The sequence below is a fragment of the Cavia porcellus genome, unplaced genomic scaffold (genome assembly GCF_034190915.1).
Source record: "Cavia porcellus strain 051 isolate PalLab524CR breed Dunkin Hartley unplaced genomic scaffold, mCavPor4.1 scaffold_33, whole genome shotgun sequence".
Lineage (NCBI taxonomy): Eukaryota > Metazoa > Chordata > Mammalia > Rodentia > Caviidae > Cavia > Cavia porcellus.
Genome location: NW_026947516.1, coordinates 571565 through 592482, shown reverse-complemented (window position 1 = coordinate 592482; position 20918 = coordinate 571565). Strand labels below are relative to the sequence as shown.

At 42.5% G+C, this 20918-nt stretch overlaps 3 protein-coding genes across 6 annotated transcripts in view; 1 reads left to right on the top strand and 2 right to left on the bottom strand.

The window, feature by feature from the left end:
* The window catches only part of LOC101787477 (oocyte zinc finger protein XlCOF6-like), a 502509-nt gene that overhangs the window by 248486 nt on the left and 233105 nt on the right, over positions 1-20918 (bottom strand). The window lies entirely within an intron of this gene.
* LOC106025945 (zinc finger protein 14-like) overlaps positions 1-20918 on the bottom strand; it is a 431103-nt gene that overhangs the window by 269429 nt on the left and 140756 nt on the right. The gene's annotated exons all lie outside the window — the stretch shown is intronic.
* The window catches only part of LOC100724049 (zinc finger protein 14-like), a 30864-nt gene continuing 22506 nt past the window's right edge, over positions 12561-20918 (top strand). Inside the window, exon 1 of one of the 2 annotated variants that reach the window (XM_013146420.2) lies at positions 12561-12699. In XM_013146420.2, the coding sequence (XP_013001874.1) occupies positions 12697-12699 (3 nt within the window). In that variant the 5' untranslated portion in view covers positions 12561-12696. Of the gene's footprint in view, positions 12706-20918 lie in introns of both variants that reach the window. The other variant, XM_013146423.3, reaches the window with a different exon arrangement.

The window sequence follows — 20918 nt, the reverse complement described above, 5'->3', positions numbered from 1 at the left end:
GATTGTTGTACTCTAAGAAAGTAGCTTCATCATTTTGTGTATTATAGCAAACCTGTACCGTGGCTTACTAAATGTTTTTTTTCTATCCTTTTTCCCTAACTGATATGTTCAGTGACCCAATTGATATGTTGAGCAATACTCTCCCCTGTAAAGAATTGCAAGAATTTCACTTAATTGAGATGTTAACCAGAGCGGCCCTCTACAAACAAGAAGAGTGGTGCTAAAACAAGCTAACAAGGGTTGTTAATCACGGTTAGGCGCCTCTATTCTTCGCTAAAAAACTAAAAAAGACTAGAAGGCCCACTAATTTACACATTGTTTGAAGTAACTTGTTTATATGCAGGGAGATTTGCGTATGAGTTTAACCTTTTTACCTAACCTTAGTTACTTTTCCCACAAGATAGATACCCGCCGTTTTCCTGTTCTGTAGCACACCTTATTGCCTCCCCCCACCCACCTATCTGGGCCATAAAGAATTTGGGTTTCTTGTGACCTCTCCCTGACCCGGTGATGATCTGTCATAAAATGGGCCTGCCCCAATTTTAAGAACTGCTTAGCTTAAAAGAAATTACCAGTAAAACTATGGCCCAAACCCCGATCGATGCTTTCCTTTTGTTCTGTATGTATCAAATGAGTTAGATATCAGATCTTTGTAAAACTTAAGTTCCAGCGTCTCATAACTCGTGACCCCTTCGCACTCACTAGCGAAGACAAGCTGTCCTGAGATAATTAACTCTCCACTTTCTTCTCCAAATATTGCTGCAGACGTGCCACTCTGAGATAATGTCAGTCTGCAGGATGGGAGTAATTTAAGGAATACCAGGAACTCCCGAGATTGTCAGAGCTAAGTGGACAGCAATACAGTTTCCAGATGCAGGTCAACAGGTTTAATGGCCTTGCAGGTTTCCCCCCACTTTCCCTTACTTTTAAAAACCCCTTTCCCCAGTCTTGGATGCGCAGTCTTTGGGTTGATCCAGGAGAGACTGTGCCACCAGGACTGGCTCAATAAAGCCTTTGCTACTTAAATTTTTGGACTCTTGTTTCCTTGGATTTTATACCAGGGCCCGAGTTATAACAAAGATAATAGTCAAACCATAAAGGGCATCATAGAGTATCTGGTTGCCTTTCAAAGTGGTTGTTTATACCCTCAAATTTGATACTATTAAACAAAACAGAATATAATAAAATCAGTCAGAACAAGATGTGGAGAACAATACAGGGTTCAAATCACATAATAGGAAAACAAAGTTACTATAATATATCCCGCTATTTTAAATTTAGTTTTCCCTTAATTAAAAGACACTAAGAAATAAATTAATTTTTTAAAAAGGGGAGGGGAGAGATTGAGATAAAAAAGAGCAAATCAATAGCGCAACACAGTCAGAACCGAACAATTTAAGCATCATTGTGTTTCACCACCAGATAGCCTGACATTAATAGTAGTTACCATAGTGTCTCTTTCCTTGAAATATTTGAGTCTAACTTCATGTATTATAACATCAAACTTATCAAGACAGTGTGAAACCATTCAAGAGAATGAAAGTATTTGCATAATTTTCTTGAGTTCATCCATTTTTCTGTCTGTGCCTGCTGCAGTGACACTAAGCCTGGTGTTTATTTTGGTAACTTCTGTAGTCATCTGAGAGATTTTTTCCAGACTTCATTTTTCCCGGAGCCTCATTCAATTGCTTTTTTGTTTCCACTTCAGAGAGACCTGATGGGGGAACTTTCAGGTTGGTCCACCTCATTGTCCCCTAGCTTTGCCTTTGGTGATCTAGATATCTGCAGTTACATTTTGCTCAAGTGTCTTCTCTTTTAATTCTGTCTCTTTTTGTGGCTTAATGCCTGGGGTGAGGATTCTAAATTGCATATGTTCAGTTGAAGTATTGGTAGTATTTACTACCTTTAGTTGATAATTACTTCTCTGAAATATATTCCAGTTGTAGCTGGTATTTGGGTTTCAGATCTGTTGGGAGATCGTAGCTCTTCAGTTTGTTGGAGAGGAGTTGTTGCTTATTTGGCCTAGTCCCTAGTTACTTGGCACTGTGCCACCATATTTTCTGTGACTTACATAATTTCAGTCATGGAATACCAAGACTAACAACTATTGAGGACAAATGTGTCAGCTTTGGCTATAGTGGTACCAATAGCATCAAACAGAATCTAGAAAACAACATACTGAGCTATCCCTCAATTTGCAACTTTTAGCCATATGAACTAGATTTGTGACTATAAAACAAAATGTAAAACAAATCAGATAATTATATGAATTTTATGAGTGCATAATGTGTCAATTTTGTCCACTGTTCAGTTTGAAAATGGGTCAAGGAAAAAATAGACAAGTGGAAGTGAAGAACCAGAAATTTAAAGGTTAAAAACAAGATGCTGTTTCTCAGCTAGAAACAGCACTGGGCCTCGTGACTCAGTCCTAACTCAGCCCTGAAGGAAGAAAAAAAAAAGAAACAAACATCTGTGGCTGTGATGTTCTCGGGATGTGCTGTGCCAGGGAACTCAGAGATAGAGCCTGCCATTACGCTAATCAGGGTTGTAAAATATGTCAGACTCGAGCCTACAGAAACCAGGTGTCTTAAAGATAAGTTGTGCAGAACAAAGACAGTTAATTAACTCTGACCCGCTGGTCACCCCTTATGAACTGCCCAATAGCAGATAGATAAGATGCCCACCGCTCCGCACTAACTGTAATGATTGGCTTCTGTAATGAACGCTTACATAGCGGTTTTTCCCCCTTAAAAACACCAGCCCTGCCCCAACTCGGGGTTCTCCGTTTCCACCTGTTTGGAGGACCCCGTGTGCACGGAATAATAAAAACCCCTTTGTTTTTACATGAGAGTGGGGCCCTTGGAGTCTCCTTCATGACACCGGTCTTACAGAAGAAGAGAAACAGATTAGAAGTAAGGCTCAAAGGCAAAGGGGGGTCATGCCAAGTCAGCAAAACCGGTTGGAGGAGACTGAAAGAAAAGAGAGATGTAAGAGATAAGAAAAAGAACAGAACAGAACCACATCCACGAAGATGTCAGGAACCACCTTCACCCTGATATAAAAGTCATGAGAGAAAAAGAGGATATTAATGAAAAAGAGAAAGAAAATCAAACAGTCTACTTCCAGGATTCTGTCTGGATTTGCTAATATCCAGCCTGTGGAGACAGAGTCCTGAACTGTGCTGATTTAGATAGCAGTGGTTTTATGGTGAGTAGTGGATAATTTCAGCAGGATTTTTTGAGACCAGACTTACTGGGTTCATCCCCATCTAAGCAGGTTCCACTGGTCTCTGCCCAGTTGGGAGAAAACCAGCAGCCATACGAGTTTCTGGGCTTATCTGACCATCTCTAAAGGGCTCTCGCTACCCGGGTGGAGAGAGTCTCTGCACTCACCACCAGCCAGTGCAGTCGTCAAGGTGTGCTGCTTCCCTGCACTGCTGCACATCTGCCAGTGGTCACTTTCACTGACATGCATCCCCAAGTTTCCACAGTTCCTTTCATGTAGTGAGCCCCATCTCAGGCCCACGGTGCTGCTGGCTGTAGCCTTCTTCTTTTAAGTTTTTTCTTCTTTACTCTCTCTGTGGGAATCAATTTGCAATTCAGATTCTTCCTGGATCCCGTGGAGCAACTTCCTTCCCTCCAGTCTTCATCATGATGCTCTGTTCCATCATCTGGATGGTGACTCTCACAAAGGCTCTATTCCCTGCTGCAGAAGTCCTCAGCTTGTTCATTTTTAGGGTTTAGAAGACTCTGCATACTGATTCATATAATGTTTATACCAGGTTACAGTTGATTGATTATTTAAGAATGGGTTTTTGGGGCTGGGGATTTAGCTAAGCGGCACAAGGGACTGCCTTGCAAGCAGGTAGTTGTGAGTTCAATCCCCGGTACCTATAAAAATGAAAAAGACAAAAAAAAAAAAAAAAAGAATGGGTTCTTTTTTCCCCCATGGGTCGTTGATCATTTATTTTTATTTGATTTCTTACATGTAGCCATTCTTTCTGTAGTGAAATGGAATCTCACTGATGCTTTAACTTGCATTTTGCAAAGGGTTCATGATTTCAAACACGAGGGTTTTTTTTTTTTTTGAAATTTCAAATGATTAAATACTAGTCTTTTGTTGAATCCTTAGCTTTCAAAAACATTTTATGATTCCGTCCTTCTCTCTTGACAGTGTTGGTGGTTTCCTTTGTTGTGTGGATGCTTTTTAATTTGATATGATTTCATTTGTTGGATCTTGGGGGCTTTTGTGCAATTAGAATTCTGTTTAGAACATCTTTGCATGCACTGATCGCTTGAAGAGTTTTATCTCTTTTGTACAAGCAGAGTAAATTTTACAGTTTTAATATTTAGATATCTGACCCATTTTTATTTGAGTACATGGTGAGTGATAGAAGTCCAGGTTTAATTTTTGATATGTGGAAAGCCAGTCATTCTAGCACCAGTTGTTAAATAGGAAAGCTATTCTTCCTTTGAAAGTATTTATTTTGGCAGGAATTGAAATGAGAACAACAAAATACAGGATAAGTAATTTATATTTTCCAAATATAAAATACTATCTTATGGTCACCCAAGTTGCATAGAAAAGAAAGAGTGCAGGAAATTTTTATACACACTAAAACCCAGAAAATTCAGGTGAGGGCCTGGATCCCATGGCTTTGTCCTGCACGAGTCCAGCTTAAGATGCAGAGCCCATGATCATTCCCCCCATGAGTTCAACTGGAGGCCTAGAGGGCATGATGACTCATGAAGATCTTTTGTGGATCTGCACTAAGATGCCCAAAGCTCAGCAGTGAAAGCTAGAAAGTCTGCGCAAGCAGGATGAAGAATCTGTGCCAACAGGTTGAGTGTTTTTCACTGGAGTCAAGAAGCAGTGATCAAAGTAAGACATAGGGTACACCAGAAAAGTACCATAGCCAGCCTCAGCAACAGTGAGGTCCCAAGCTTCTTGGACAATAAAAAGAGCCAAGTTCATATCAGAAAACCAGTGTGACAAGCTTCTCCCAGAGATTGAATAGCACACTCATCTTCCCTCCGGATCCAGGTAACGATGTTCAAAGTAAGGACCAGAGCTCTCCCAAAGTGAACCTCAGCCATTCTCAGCAGCAACAAGATCTCAAACTCCTCTGACTATGAGAACAGCCACGTTTACATCAGGAAAGAAGCTTAAGAAGAAGAGAAGCTACAGTAACACGATGGAGAGCTAACATCACGTAACTCTTCCTCTGCAGCTTTCCTTTAGATTTTGGCTGCACTCCTCAGGTGGGCCAGCCACACTCAGCACCATGCTGATTCAGTTCAGCTGGGATTGCAGTTGATCACCAGTTATCAATCCTGTGCAGCATTTGTCAAACACAAGTTAGCTAAATGTCCCTGGAGTTGTTTCTAAATCCTCTTATGGGGCAGTCTGCTCCAGACCCTGGTCATGTTTGGATTGTAAGAAAAGAAACCTCCCAGGTGGTCAACCTGTTCATGCTTGGGCTACAAGAAAAGAAACTTCCCAGAACTGTTCCAACCCCAAAAGTCAACCCTGCACAGGATACCTGACGATGACTGTGTCATCCTCTGCTGCTCACACCTGGCTCACCTGCAGAGCCTGCCCCCCAACAACCCTTAAAGTCCCCCCAAAAGCCAAGTGGCAGCCGTCTTAGTCTGCAGGACAGTCCACCTCCCACCCAATAAAGCTTCTCTCTCATGGCAAAATGGCTGGTCTGGCTTCACATGGGTTCTGGCCCATCATTGGTGCCAAAACCTGGGTCGAATGCCTAGGTCAACTAGCCGGTCCCCCCTGACCAGGGGACTCCCCCTCGGTCCACAGCCGACCAACTCTGTGCAGACCACGAGCCTTGGACCACTCTCTTGCTGATGCCAGCGTACAGACATTTCAAAATTTTGAGTTGCATTTATGCCTTCTCCTCCTCCTGCCGCTCATCATCACCATCAACTCCACTCCCTCTTTCTGTGCTTCACCCATATTTCCTCCCAGACTCCCTGTGGCTTCCCAACCACTCTCCCTCATTTCCGCTCCTTTCTGGAGTGGGTCGTTACAGAGCTCCTTCAGAGCACCTTCCAAGACTTGACACCTGATGAAGTTGCCTTTTGCACTTTCACTTTATTCTTTCTCTTTTTTTCCCATGAAGGCAAGAGTCCTCTGTGGAAAGCTTGTCTGTGCTTCCAGGCTTCCCGCCCCTCACTCAAAAGTCATGTCAACATACCAAACTACTCTTCCCTCTGTGCTCGACCCCTCTCTGACTAGACACGCGTGCTCGGGGAATCTGAGGGCCTGTGTCCCGTTAGGGACCCTCTATGCTTGGCCCCTCTGTGACGGGGTACAGCTGCTCAGAGAGTTTGTGGTCCTGCGTTCTTGTTATGGAGTAAGAACTGGTGGAAGTTGTCATGGATTAACAACTTAATGCCAGCTGGGTTACATCAGCATGGCACTGAGTGTACATGCTCCATCTGAGGAAAGTTGCCAGCATAAATACAGAGGTGGAGAAGAAGGAAGGTGTCAGTGCGTTACTGCGTTGGAGCATTGAGGCACTGAGGCATTGAGGCATTTGTGGGTTCTCCTATGTGCTGCCATTTGAGGCATTAGGTTCTCCTAGAGACGTTCTCATCCTCACATCGAGCATTGCTTCCTAGCTCCGGAGAGGGAGACGTGTGCCGATTGGGCTCCAGGATGAACTTGATAGCTTCCTGGCATGTACCCAACTGTGCTTGTTGGAGGAGCTCAGGACCTCCGTGTCACTGAGGATGGCTGTGATGCTTTTCAGGACAGCCCTGGTCTTTGTTGTGAGTGTGACTTCTCGGCTCCAGCGTTGAACCCTCATCCCACCTGCACAGCTCCTTCACCCCGCTGGCGTGGACTTTCTGGCTTCCATCACTGACCTGTGGGCCTTCCCGGCACAGATCCATAAAAGAGACTGGCATGAGTCCTTCTGGCGGGCTCTGGACCTCCAGCTGGACTCGTGGGAGGCATTGTCATGAGCTCTGGGTCTTCCTCTGGACTCGTTGGGACATTGCTGTGGGATTCAGGCCCTTGGCTAAATATTCTATGTCTTTAGAGTTGTGGATAGATTTCCTGCATTTTCTTATGTTAACTCTGGGTGACCATCATAAAATAATATTATAAACTCCATGTCCTGATTCTAATTGTTTTCTGCACAACCCATGACTACAAACAGTCTTGTACACTTGACACCCTCTCTGACTGGAGACAGCTGCCAGAGGGTTTGTGGTCCTTTGTCCCTTTTGAAACCTTTTACGGACAATTCTTGCCTTCCACCTCCTCTCCATCTCAGCATTTTCCTCCGTCTCATCCCCACTCTGGGGAACATCAATCCTTCCCCCCTCCATAACATACTTATGTCTCTTTTGAGATCTTCTATGGATGATTCTTGCCTTCAGTCTTCTCTCAGTCTGGCAACTCTCCTCTGCCTGATTCTAACCATGGACAATGCTTCCTCTTCTCCCTCGGCTCACACTTTGGTCCTCGATTGCTCCCAGTCTGCTCTCTGCTCCCCTCTTTGCCTCACAGAACTCAAATCCAAATGTCTCAACTCTCCCTGCCAGACAGCTTGCCCCTCTTTAAGCTAAACAATAGATCAACTTGCCCCCCCCCAATACACTTGACTTTAATGTCCCCTGGGATCTACGTATTTGTCACTGTAATGGAAAATGGTCTGTGGTCCCTTATGCCCAAGACTTCTTTATACTCTGCTAGTGACCTTAGTTCTGTACCATCCTTCCCAGACCTGTCTGACCCTCCTCACTGCCAAAACCGTTACCTGACAATCGCGCTGACGTTAATATCCCTTCTGCTCTCACCACCCCACCATATCCACAAAGCTCCCCTTGTTCTCCAAGGCCGCCATCCTCTCCTCTAATCTATGTTCGTGTCACTTTTTCCCCTCTGATCTATCCTCACTTCCACTCTGTCCTTTCAACAAAAAATTAAGCTCCCGTTTTATTTCCCAAACAACACCAGACATTCAAACTAAATTCAAAAAGTCAGACCTTGGTCCACAATCCCCCCAGGGAGACCTCTTAGATAAGACTTTCCATATCTTTAACAACAAACAAAAACAGAATAACCTTAAAAAGGATATATTCCAGGACAATCTTTTCTGCTTTCCACGCTGACCTCCACCGCTAACTTCTGGCCACAGAGGCTGCAGTAGCAGCAGTACTCCAGGCTCAAGATAAAACACAGGGCAAAACCTGAGCCCCAGGAACACCACCATGCTTCACATGCAGCAGAAAGACGACACTGGACATGAGCCTGCCCTGGCCTGTGGCCAGAACTGGGAACTAGTCCCATTTGCAACCAAGAAGGCCACTAGCAGTGTGACTGCCCCGTCCACTAGACAGAAGGTACGTCACCACCTTCCGCGCTCTCACAGGGTAAGACAATGACACCTCAGACTCCTCACTGGTTGATCTGCTCGGCATCACCGCTGAAGAGGATACATGGGTCTCAGGATCCATGCCCTCACCGAGGTATCTCTCTCACAGCCCCAAGTCTCTCTAGATGTCTCAGGTAAAATCCTCTCTTTCTTTGTTGACAGGGAAGCCCCATAGCATTCCTCCTGAGTTTTCAGACCAGTGTTCCTAGGCCTGCAGTCTCCACTATGGGAGTTGACAACCAATGTGCACAATCTTCCCAGACAAGACCTATTCCCTGCAGATTCCAAACCCTTTTGTTATTCCTACATTTTTCATTATTACCTTACACCCTGATTGCTAAGGTTACTTTGCTGTCCATCTCTATAGTAGACCACCCTCAGGCTCTCTGAGCGCCCCTCATATTCCTGTAACCCACCACTCTACATCTTGTATCTGCTCTCAGATCCCATCTACAATGCGTCAGGCTGCTAACACTGCCCCACCTTCAGTTTCTCTTCTAGCTTCTCTCTCAGCTCAGCCCTCCTGAGCTCCTGACGGGCCTCGGAGCCATGCTAGTGCTCACACCATGTCTCGTCTCCCTAGTCCGCAACACGGTCACAAAGTCACCACTCAAAATTTTAACCAGATGCTCCTGTCAGATATCTCTTACCAGATGGTGCCCACAGCTGATCCCAGTGGTGACCCTCCATCCCAGCCTAGCTTTCCCACTTCACCTTAAGTCAGGCTAAAACAACCAAAAAGACCTCATCACCTGATTCCTGAAAACAAAAGGCTGGGATACAGGGTCAGCCTGCCCCGAGCGTGTTCATGTTTGGATTGTAAGAACAGAAACTTCCCAACTGGTTAGTCGTTCATACGTGGGCTACAAGAAAAGATACTGCCCAAAACTGTTCCGATTGCAACAGTCAACCCTGCCCAGGAGGGTACCTGGTCGTGACTGTGTCATCCTCTGCTGCCTGCACCTGACTCACCTTCAGAGTCCGCACCCAGCAAGCCTTAAAAACCCCTTCCCCGAAAGCCAAACAGCAGCTGTCTTAATCCACCTCCTGCCCAATAAAGCTTCTTTCTCACAGGAAAGGGTCTGTTCTGGCTTCATGTAGATTCTGGCCCATCATCTCTATTTTGTTCTATTGATCCAAAGACCACACGTTGCTATTATGGTAATGTTTCTATCACTGTGCTTTCACAGTGTATCTCACAGTCCAGGATTCTGAAGCCCCCAACCTTGTTCTTGTTGGCTTGAATGGCTTTTGCTCCTCCCTGTGTCTTCAGAGTCCATATGATTTCTTGATTGATTTTTCAGTTTTGTGTAGAAATGCTGTTAGTATTTTGATTTGGATTGTGCTGAATCTGCATAACAGTTTACTTTGCTTTTATTTTATTTTTTGATAAAACAGAATAAAACCAATTAAAAATAAATGTAAGTGATACAGGACCTCAAAACATTGCAAAATCAATAGTTACAATAATGCCTTTTGATATCTTCAAAATAGCTGTAGATAATTATGGACAGAGAAAAGTTCAAACAAAATAGAATAGAAACAATAAAAATAAAACAATGAATGCAATAAAGGACTTCAAAACAAGCCGATAGTAAATACAAAATAATTGCTACCATAGTATATCTTGGTATCTTTGAAATACTTGCTCCTGCCACCAGAGTTAACATAATCTAACAAAAGAAAACAGAAATAAAAGCCAACCCTAAAAAACAATGTTAACAATACAGGACTTCAAAACAGAACTCTGCCTGGCACACACAAGGTCATGAGTTCGATCCCTGGTACCGAAAAAAAAAAAAATCCATTTGCAAAAATGTGATTTAGGAAAAGTTATAAGGTTATTCAAATTGCAATTTTAGTGCCAGGGATTTAGCTCAGTGGCATAAGCGCTTGCCTGGCAAGCGCGAGGTCGTGAGTTCAATCCCCGGCACAGAACCATAGGGAATCAGCAAGTCTATTTCATGCACCTGCAATGAGCAGGCCCCAAGGTCAGTGGTGGAAAGTCTGTGCAAGTGGGATAAAACATTTGTACTAGTAGGTTAAGTGTTCCACAGTGGGGCCAAGAAACAACACTCAAAATAAGCACCAGGACTCCTCTGAAAAGCACAACAGTCATCCTCAGAGACAATGAGATCTGGACGTATTCAAGCAATCAGAACAGTTGGGTACACGTCAGGAAGCCAGCGTAGCAAACTTCTCCTAGAGAGTAAACTGAACACTGCTTTCCCTCTAGAGTCAGGAAGTGATGTGCAGTGAGGACCAGAGCTCCCCAGAGTGAACCACATCATTCTCAGGACAAGGTGCTGAGCTCCTCCAGTGATAAGAGCCGAGTTCATACCAGGGAAGCCAGCATGACGAGCTCCTCCAGGAGAACCAATGGCTCCAAACAACAACACTAAGGGTAACCCTCAATGCCACCCTCTTCCTTTCCACATCTCTTTTTATGCTGGTAACTTTCCTCAGGTGAGTCATCTATCATTAGCACCATACTGTTTTAATTCAGCTGGTGTTAAATTGACTTCCACTTTTAAATCAACAACAGCTACTAAATTAGCCCACTGATTGAAATTAGCATAGATCTGAGTGTGGCTGAATAGAGACAGACGCCCCATCCTGGGTGTGGATGGCACCACACGAAAGGCTGGCAGCCTGTATGGAGTACAAGTGAAAGGCAGGCTTGCTGTTACTCTGTCCTACCTGTGAGGTCCTGCCACCGTGATATTTGGCCTTGCAGACAGCCATCCAAGGACTACAGTCTCTGAGCTGAAATAAACTTTCTCTCCCTTAAGTATAGGTGTCAGTTTTTTTGTCCCAGCAAGTGTAATGTAGCGAAGACTTCAGTTTTCGAAGCAAAGCATGTCAGAAGAGATAAAGAAGGTAACTCCACACAATTAAAAGGAAGAGTTCAACAGGAAGCTACAGCAATTGCATATACATATGCATCCCCATATTGCCACACCAGGCTTTCTAAAACGCAATACTACAAATAAAAGTTCACACAAGCCTTATCCCATCATAATGGGAACTCAACACCCTGCATTACAAGTATCCTATGCATCTCTCTAGCCAAATTTTAAATAAAAGAATCACAAGACTCCACAAGTTTCTCTTTTGTGAATATTAGTGTTCAAAGGAGGAGAATTTTAAACTGCAATGAGGAAATTCAGAGCTACAGTGTGAAGTGCTGAAGTATCCCTACCTCGTCAGTGACCAGTGACCAAAGGGACCAAGGGCAGGGCTCAAATTCAGCAATCATGCTGGCACTCATGCCTAACAGTTACCTTGTTTTCAATATTCAGGGGTTTTTCTTTTTAATCTGGAATAAAATACAAAGCTTGTCCAAGAGAATTTCATCGTTTCCTTTCATTTCTACTCTTTTGGAGAATATAGCTATCATTCAACTCTTAGTTCTCCATTTACACAATAACCGTTTTTGTTACTGGGATGGCAATATATTCACTTTCTTGAATAAAAGTGAAAAGGTTAAGACAGTGTGAAAATCTTGGCAACGAAACTGGTTGTCTCATTACCTAACGTTCACGCATGGAAAGGTCCGCTATCGCTCTTTTCCATTCCGTCCTGCTTGTCGTGCACCCATAATGTTCTCTTACATCAGGGGACTGAGTCTTCCATAAGTCACTGGCCATGGAACTTTTTGAGAACACAGGAGGCCTCATTCCAGGAAAGGCACACTAGGTGCATTAAGAAAATGGGGCTGGGGATTTAGCTCAGCGGCATAAGAACCTGCCTTGCAAGCAGGTGGTCGTGAGTTCGATCTCCGGTACCGGTAAAAAGATTAAAAAAGGAAAAAAACGAAAATGGGGCTGCTTTGGAAAGCCAGGAGTAAACTGCTGAAATGCAGGAGCCAATCAGGGCTGGAGAGGCGAGGCGGGCAGCACGAACCGTCCAATCGGGTGAGCCGAGGTTAAGCCAGGAGTAAACTGTTGAAATGCAGTTATTGTTAGGCGAGGTGAGGTTGATACTGTAAGAAGGAGTATCGTCCAAAAGGTCATAGGTGACTATCTTCTGAGCTGTAGTCAAGTTCCCGGAGTCTAAATCCTATTCATGGTTACAGAGAGGTAGTGAACCAGAAGCCAATCAGGGCTGGAGAGGCGAGGCGGGCAGCACGAACCGTCCAATCAGGTGAGCCGAGGTGGGTGGGACTTCCGGTGTCATGGCTCTGTATTTGGGCACGTTGCGAAGTCCCTCAGCTCGCTAGCACGCCTTCTAGGACTTCAGCCGACTGCTGGCCGCGTGGGAAGGACTCGGGGACACCGGGAAGCCGCGCAATGGTGATGGTGCGGGACGGAAGCCGGGGAAGGGAGGGGGTCGGGCTGAGGTCTGAGAGGAGGCGGTCGGAACCGGCTCTGGGAGCCGCAGCCTCCCGCCGAGCTCCGGACCCCGAGGTCCTCCGGGCTCTGGGGCTTTTGCCACTTTTCCCTCGGCGGGGTCCGGGTCACCGCCGTGTCCGTGAGCCCGTCCCCACCGTGACACTGCCCGCCCACGGTGCCGTCCGGTGTGGCCCGGCAGCGCCTCAGCGGTGTGGGGAGAGCGGGGCTCGGGGCGGCCCTGGTTCAGGGCGGCCTGGAGCTGGTGCGGCTGCGGGGCGCTGGGTCCCTGGTCTCGGTGCTCTCAGTAGCAGAGCTGGGGATGTGACTGTTATAAATGGCTGCAAGGCAGGTTCTCAGACCCAAATCCCCTCTCCTCAGACCTCAGCCTTTTTCTATTCAAATAAATTCCTGAGTTTATGCGTTTTGCTAACTTCATTAATAAATAGATGTTGATAAGAGCCACGAAAATGCAAAGCAAGGTTTAACAATGCAAGTTGAAAATGTTTGGCGCGGTTAGAAGACAGAATACAAAGTAAAGTGACCCTTTATTTTAAGAAGGCAGAGAGAGAACCCCCGACCACTGAGGTCTGGCTTTTTCTCTGCGGGACCCGTGGTGTGGAGGCATACATATAGCTTAGGTTTTGGGTAGAGCCTAAGGATTGTTAGGGCTGACGCCGCAGGGAAAGAGACCCCAAGGACTCAACTCTTGGTGAGGCAAAAAAAGTTTATTTCCATGCGCATGGGGTCCCCCAGGCAAACGAGTGCAGAGGGCCCGAGGGGAATTTGTGCAGGGTTTTAAGGGCACACGCGGGAAGCAAGCAGGTTTACAGAAGCAGATCGCATTGGTTAATTTTAAACGGCCAGGACTTGGCAGATGCTGATTCGAGGGGTCTGGGGCTGAGTAACCATGGAGACTGAGGGTCCTGGTCTGATCTGAGTGCCAGGTACAACTCGGTCTCCTTTGAACAGCACATTCCTTTACTTATCTATATCTTTACAGAGGACAGAACATCTTGTGGTTAATGACTAGCAGATGCATTCCTTCCTGTCCTGCCCCGATATCTCAAGGAGGAATTAGGGAGTGAAACATTCCTTACTGCTCTGTTCTATAGCTGGGGGGGGGGGAGTTACATTACAAAGGGGGAGTCCATTCTCTCAGGATGACCTTCTGCCTCCCAGCCTCCCACTGCTACAGCGTCCCGTTTAGGGCAAAATTCCTTCACAGGTGATGTGACCCAAGAAGAGAGCTTCCCAAGCACACAGTGAACTCCTCCATTGCATACTCAGAAACTTAAAAATTTATCCAACTTTAGTTATTTGCGTGAGACCCCTACTGACGGTGATGAGCAACCTAACTCGTGCTCTTAACGACATTGTGGAGTGAGGTCCTGAGCACAAAGAAGGATGTTAATTTTGTCTCTGGTGGCTCAACCTCCCTGGGTTGTGTCTCTTTGACATGGAAAGTGGAAGAGTAGTCAGAGAAGATCAGCGCCAAGCAAAACTGTGTTGCAGGTGTGGGAAGAAAGAGTACAGACACCCGGGAAAGGGGTGCGAACCCTCAGAGCTGACTCTAAGCAGGGTTGCAGTACTATTTTAAGGAGCGGAGGACCTATCTCCACCTCTTGCGAGGGCCACTGTGTGGTTGGTTTTTGGACTTCTTGCTAGGGATCTGGCTTGGGGGACTATTGAAGAATTTTCCAGGGTCAAATTTAACAATTTGTTTTGGGAAAGTGAGCTGCTCAGAAGGGAGCTTAAAGATGCAGGCTGTAGCTTACCCAGACACAAGTGTGAAATTGCAAGCTGGCGGCATGATTGCTTGCTGGGAGGACGAGGCCCTGTCTTTTCTCCTTTTTAGAGGACCCAGTCCCTTAGCTAACCTTCCCTATGGGTCTCAGCTGTCCCTGCATGAGGAGTTTTCATTGGAAATAAGAGGATTCTTAGAATCATCCTGAGTGGGTGGCCAGGTGGCTGCTCAATCCAGAGGGCAGTTTAGATATAAGCGCACAGCAGTGGCTCAGTTGTTTAATGCCCAGCTCTCAGAGGTGACTCTGTGTATGTAAATAACTATTTGAAACTCAGGTTGTCCAGTGTGTTTTCTTACCATGTAAGGTTTAAAGGAAACTGGGAATTTAAGGAGCAAGTGGTTATTTTGCACATGAAATTCCTGGAAACTGGGCAGCTTGGCAGTGAGTGGCTGCAGCTCCTTGTAGCGGGGAAAGGCTGCGTTCCCTGTCCTGAGGAAGTTCGGTCTTGTTCTGCTACCTGTAGTCCACTAATCTTCATATTTTAGTTATCATTATTATGGCTTATTCACCAAGTCCACCCCTGGGTGTATTGCCTAACTAGATGCCTTATTCATAAGATAGTTTGTAAACTATTGTTTACCACAAGAGTATTAAATGAAGCCTTCCCTCTGTGGATTGTCCACTTATATTAGGACCAAAGACAGGTGGGGAAACTGAGGAAAGTGAGGCCGTGAGGAGGACCTTGGGAGTCACTTCAAAGACATCTCCAAGCAGTAAATTACCCCAGTTTAAGAGAACCGTCTTATCTACGTTTATGGTAGGAATGAGACAGCAAGCATAAGATGCCTGCAGCTGTGGTCTCTGACTACTTAATTGGCATTGGAGCCAAGGTGTCCCCAGCTGTGGCGTTATCCTGCCCTTTGAGGTATCTCTGTCCTCACAGGCCACTACAGCCTTAGCTAGGACCAGTGATTTCACAGAGGTTCACTTACTATGAATCAGCTCCCGCCGCCAGGCCCCCTTGCCTCACAGATAAACATAGAAAGCCAATTAGTAAAATTTAAGTCCTGCTCACAGCCACTATGTAGTGGTCTCCAACAATTTTCAAAACATATTTTCTTTGCCAGGCAGAAATCTTGTTACTTTTTGGATCTTCTAAATAATTTTAACATTTATGCCTTTGCGATTTCATTTTTTTAAAATTTATTTAAAGAGAAAAAAGAAAGGAAATAAAAAAAACAAAGCAGTAACAGGGTACAAGTAATACAGAATTTCAAGAAAAAAATATACAGTAAGAAACCACTAGTTAATAGGTTACACACTGTCATCCCAGAAACAGTTGTCCAAATCATAAAATTAAAGCATATAAAGTGGACATTCATACAGTGAGATTGCAGACAGTTCCATTCAATGATCTAACAAAAGCTCAGTAATATGGTTTTCCATCCTACACACTCAAACATACATGCAGTTATATCCCTTAGACCACCCCTCCCTTCCTCTCTTTTTTATAATAACAATTACACTTTTGGGGTTTTTTTTTTTACTCCCACAGTTCTTATTACTTTTTTTGAAGAGAATAAAACCTAACGTGACTAAACAGAACAGAGTTGGTTAGAACAGAAGGATGGGCATAGTACATGATGTAAAATAGAATACCAGGTGATCAAAAATGGTTACCATTGTGCCTCTTGCTATTTTAAAAAAGAGTTGCCTATATCATCAGGTATAATAGAATTGATCAAAACAGTACAGTACAAGACCAATAAAACCTACACTGGAGACCTTACAGGACTTCAAAAGAAGATAATAGTCAAACCATAATGGGCATCATAGTAAATCTTATTGCCTTCAAAGTGGTTGCCTATACCCTCAAACTTGATACTGTCAAACTAAACAGAATATAGTAAAATCAGTCAGAACAAGATGGGGAGAGCATTACAGCGGTTGAAATCAGGTTAATAGGAAAACAAAAAAGTTACTATAATATATCCCGCTATTTTTAAATTTAGTTTTCCCTTAATTGAAAAAAAATAAGAAAAAATAGATTAATTTTTTTAAAAGGGGTGGAGATTGAGATAAAAGAGGACATTGTAACAGAACAACACAGGTCAGAACCAAACAATTTAAGCATCATTGTGTTTCACCCCCAGGTAATCTAACATAATAGTAGTCACCATAGTGCCTCTTTTCTCGGATTATTTGAGTATAACTTTGTATACTATAGCATCAAGCATATCAAGACGGTGTGAAGCCATTCAAGAGAATTAAAGAATTACAGAGTATTTAGAAACAGTTAACAGAAAACGAACAACGGTTTCTATATTATCTCTGCCTATAAAAAATTTTGTTTATACTATCGCATATAGTAAAATATAGTAAGATACAACATGTTAAAACCAGTAGAAACCCATGTACAACAGCTTGATGGGACTTCAAAACAAGACTATATTAAATCAGCACTAGCTTTTATGATGTGTTGTTTTTCGTACTATCACCGATATTAAAATCAAACAACCCAGGTTAAAACCTTTGCAGTTAATGAGTGAAAACATTATGTGGCTTCAAACCAATATGATTGGGAATCATGATTACCACATACTTTTTTGTATTCTTATCATTTCTTACACTAGGGAAACTATTCTGTATTTACACATGTGAGTTTGATTTATTTCACTTACGTGTATGGTCTCAAGCTATGTCCATTTATTTATAAGTATCTCAATGTGATCATTCTTTATAGCTGAGTAGTACTCCATTGTATAAAAATACCGCAAATTTTTTCTCCATTCCGCAGTTGATGGACACTTAGGTTGTTTCCAAGATCTGGCTATTACAAATTGTGCTGCTATAAACATGAGTACACATATATCACTGTGGTATGATGCTTTCAGTTCTTCTGGGAATATGCCTAGAAGTGGAATAGCTGGGTCAGATGGGGCTTCCAGTCCCAGCTTTCTGAGAAATCTCCAGAGTGAACTCCACAATGGTTTCACTAGTCTACAGTCCCACCAACAGTGTAGGAGAGTTCCTTTTTCCCCACAGCCTCTCCAGCATTTGTTGGTGGTGGTTTTCTTGATCTTGGCCATTCTTTGAGGAGTGAGATGAAATCTCAGTGTGGTTTTAATTTGCATTTCTCTAATGACCAGTGGTGATGAACATTTTTTCATGTATTTATTTGCCGTTTGTATTCTTCATCTGAAAATTGTGTATTCATCTCAGATGCCCATTTTTGGATTGGGTCTTTGAATTTTGGGGGTCTTATTTTTTTTTAATTCTTTATATGTTTTAGACAGAAGTCCTCTGTCTGAGGGGCATATCACTAAGATTTTTTTCCAATTGGTGGGTTTTCTTTTCACTATGCTGGAGATTTCTTTTGAAGTGTAGAAACTTTTTAATCAGAGGCAATCCCAATCACTGACTCTGGAAAGTATTTCCCATGCGGCTTGAATCCTGTTCATGAATTCTCTACCTACTCCTATGTGTTCAAGGTTTTTACCCAATTTGTCTTCCAATAGATTTAGTGTTTCTGTTTTAATATTTAGATCTTTGATCCATTTAGATTTTATTTTACTGCATGGTGATAGGCATGGGTCTAGTTTTAGGTTTCGGCATATGGAGAGCCAGTTTTTCCATTTATTAAAGAGATTGTCGTTCTTACAGTGCACCTGTTTGGCCCCTTTATCAACGATAAAGTGGTTGAGAGTGTTTGTAGTTGTGGTTGTATCCTCTAATCTATTCCACTGATCTTCAGCTCTGTTTTGTTCCAGTACCATGTTGATTTTACTACAGTTGCTTTGTAATATAATTTCAATTCAGGGATTGTGATACCTCCTGCCTTGCCTTTGCTGCTTAGAACTGTCCTTGCTATTCTAGGTCTCTTCTCGCTCCAGGTGGATTTTATGAGTGCTTTCTCAAGATCTATGAGCTATGCTGATGGTATTTTTATCGGGATTGCATTGAATCTGTATAAAAGTTTTGGGAGAATGGCCATTTTCACAATATTTATTCTTCCTATCTATGAGCAAGGGATGACTTTCCATTTTCTGAAATCTTCTTCAATTTCATTTTTCAGTGTATTATTATTTTCCCTGTATAGGTCTTTCACATCTTTCATGAGAGTAATTCCTAGATATTTCATTTTTTTGGTTGCTAGTGTGAAGGCTGTTGCCTTATTTCTCTCTCTGTGACTTTGTTGTTAGTGTATAGGAATGCTATTGATTTTTGAGCGTTGATTCTGTATCCAGCTACATTACTGAATTTATTATATCTAGGAGTCTTTCAGCGGAGTTTTGGGGATCTTCTATATAGAGTATCATGTCATCTGCAAATAATCATAGCTTAACTTCTTCTTTTCCTATCTTTACGCCTTTTATTTCTGTCTCTTGTCTAATTGCTCTGGCTAAGATTTCCAGAACTATATTAAATAGGAGCGGTGATAAGGGACATCCTTGTCTTGTACCTGATTTTAAAGTAAAGGCCTTCAATTTTGGCCATTTAGTATGATGCTGGCTGTTGCTTAGTCCTAGATGGCCTTTATTATATTGAGGTAAAGACCATCTATTCCAATTTTCTGCAAGGTTCTTATCATAAATGAATGTTAGACCTTATCAAAAGCTTTTTCTCCATCTATAGAAATGATCATCTGATTATTACTTTTGGCTCTATTGATATGGTGTATTACATTTATTGATTTACATATATTGAACCATCCCTGCATGCCTGGGATGAATCCCACTTGGTCATGGTGTATGATCTTCTTGATGATTTGCTGGATCCTATTTGCCAGTATTTTATTGAGGATTTTTGCATCTGTGTTCATTAGGGAGATTGATCGATAGTTCTCTTTTTTAGTTGGGTCTTTCTCAGGTTTTGGTACTAGAGTAATACTTGCTTCCAGGAATGACTTAGAAAGGATTGCTTCCCTTTCAATTTTGTTGAAGAGTATGAGGAGTGTTGGCTTAAGTCTTCTTGGTATTTCTTGTGGAATTCCACAGTGAATCTGTCTGGGCCTGGGCTCTTCTTTGTTTTTTTGTTTTGTTTTGTTTTGTTTTGTTTTGTTTATTTAAAGAAAAGGAAACAAAAAAAATACATGGAGGTAAAAAACGGTAGAAATAATACAAAATTACAGAAAAATAAACGGTAAGAAATCGCTAGTTGACAAGTTACATATTGTCATCTTAGAAATAGCTGTTCAGGTTACAAAATTAAAGTATGTAAAATGACATTCAAAAACTGACACTGCAAACAGTTCTGCTTAATGATCGAACAAAAACTCAGTAATATGGTTATCAGTCCTACACACTTGTTTTATATGTCAAAGAGGGTAAGATTAAACATATCGAAACAGAACAAAACAGTTAAAAAAAACAATTTAAAGAAATACAGATTTCAAAGCAAGTCCATGGAGATCTTCACTGTTTATCTAATTGTCTCTAGTTTCTTACAAATAGTTGTCTCCATCTTCACGCACATTAAATACATATTGCAGGACTGGGGATTTAGCTCAGCGGCATAAGCGCCTGCCTTGCAAGCAGGCTGTCGTGAGTTCGATCTCCGGTACCGATAAAAACGAAAAAGACAAAAAAAAAAAAATACATATTGCATATTATAGAACTAATCAGATCATTACAGGATGATGAAGGCTTTTTAGGTCTTCAAGATCTAACATTGGGGAAGACAATAATAACTACCATCGCATCTCTCATTCTCTTCATAGTAGCTGTCCTTATCTTTACATATGCTGAAATTGAACTTAAGAGACTAGACTAATATCATTCTGATCAGTGAATAATAGTATTGCTAGAATTTATATCATAATGCTACAAAATTAGCATTGGATTTCTTAGTGTCTCTTCTTCAGAGTATATTGTTCATTACATCTTGCATTATATAATCTCTTCCCATAAATAATTTTTAAAAAAATTTCACGTGTGAATTTCTACATAAGTATCTATCCTTTCTGTATTATAGGGAAAAACAAATCATAACAAGACAGCAAAACAAATTCCTAGAAAAACATGCAATGAATAAGACATATAAGACCACAAGATAGGTGATCTTCCATAGTTACTATGTTTTCTCTTGTTATTTTCAATAGATTTGTCCACATCATGGGCTTAATATAGTTAAACATAGTATTACCTATTTTATAAACTTTTACAACTTTGAAAGTATTGTAGGACTTAAGAGCTGTTAATAATTAATACCAGTATGGATATCTTTTACATCTTGTCATCTTCAGAGTAGTTGCCTCTACTTTTAGGGTTGATACTAACAAGCATACCAAATTCAAATAAAATCAGCCAAGGCAAAACCGTGGTCTTATGAATCAGATTCAATTAAGATCAGTCATAGTAAGACAATGTAAGTCATACAGGATTTCAGTTTAAGTTAATAGGAAAGTATGGATAGTTACCATGGTATAACCTGCTA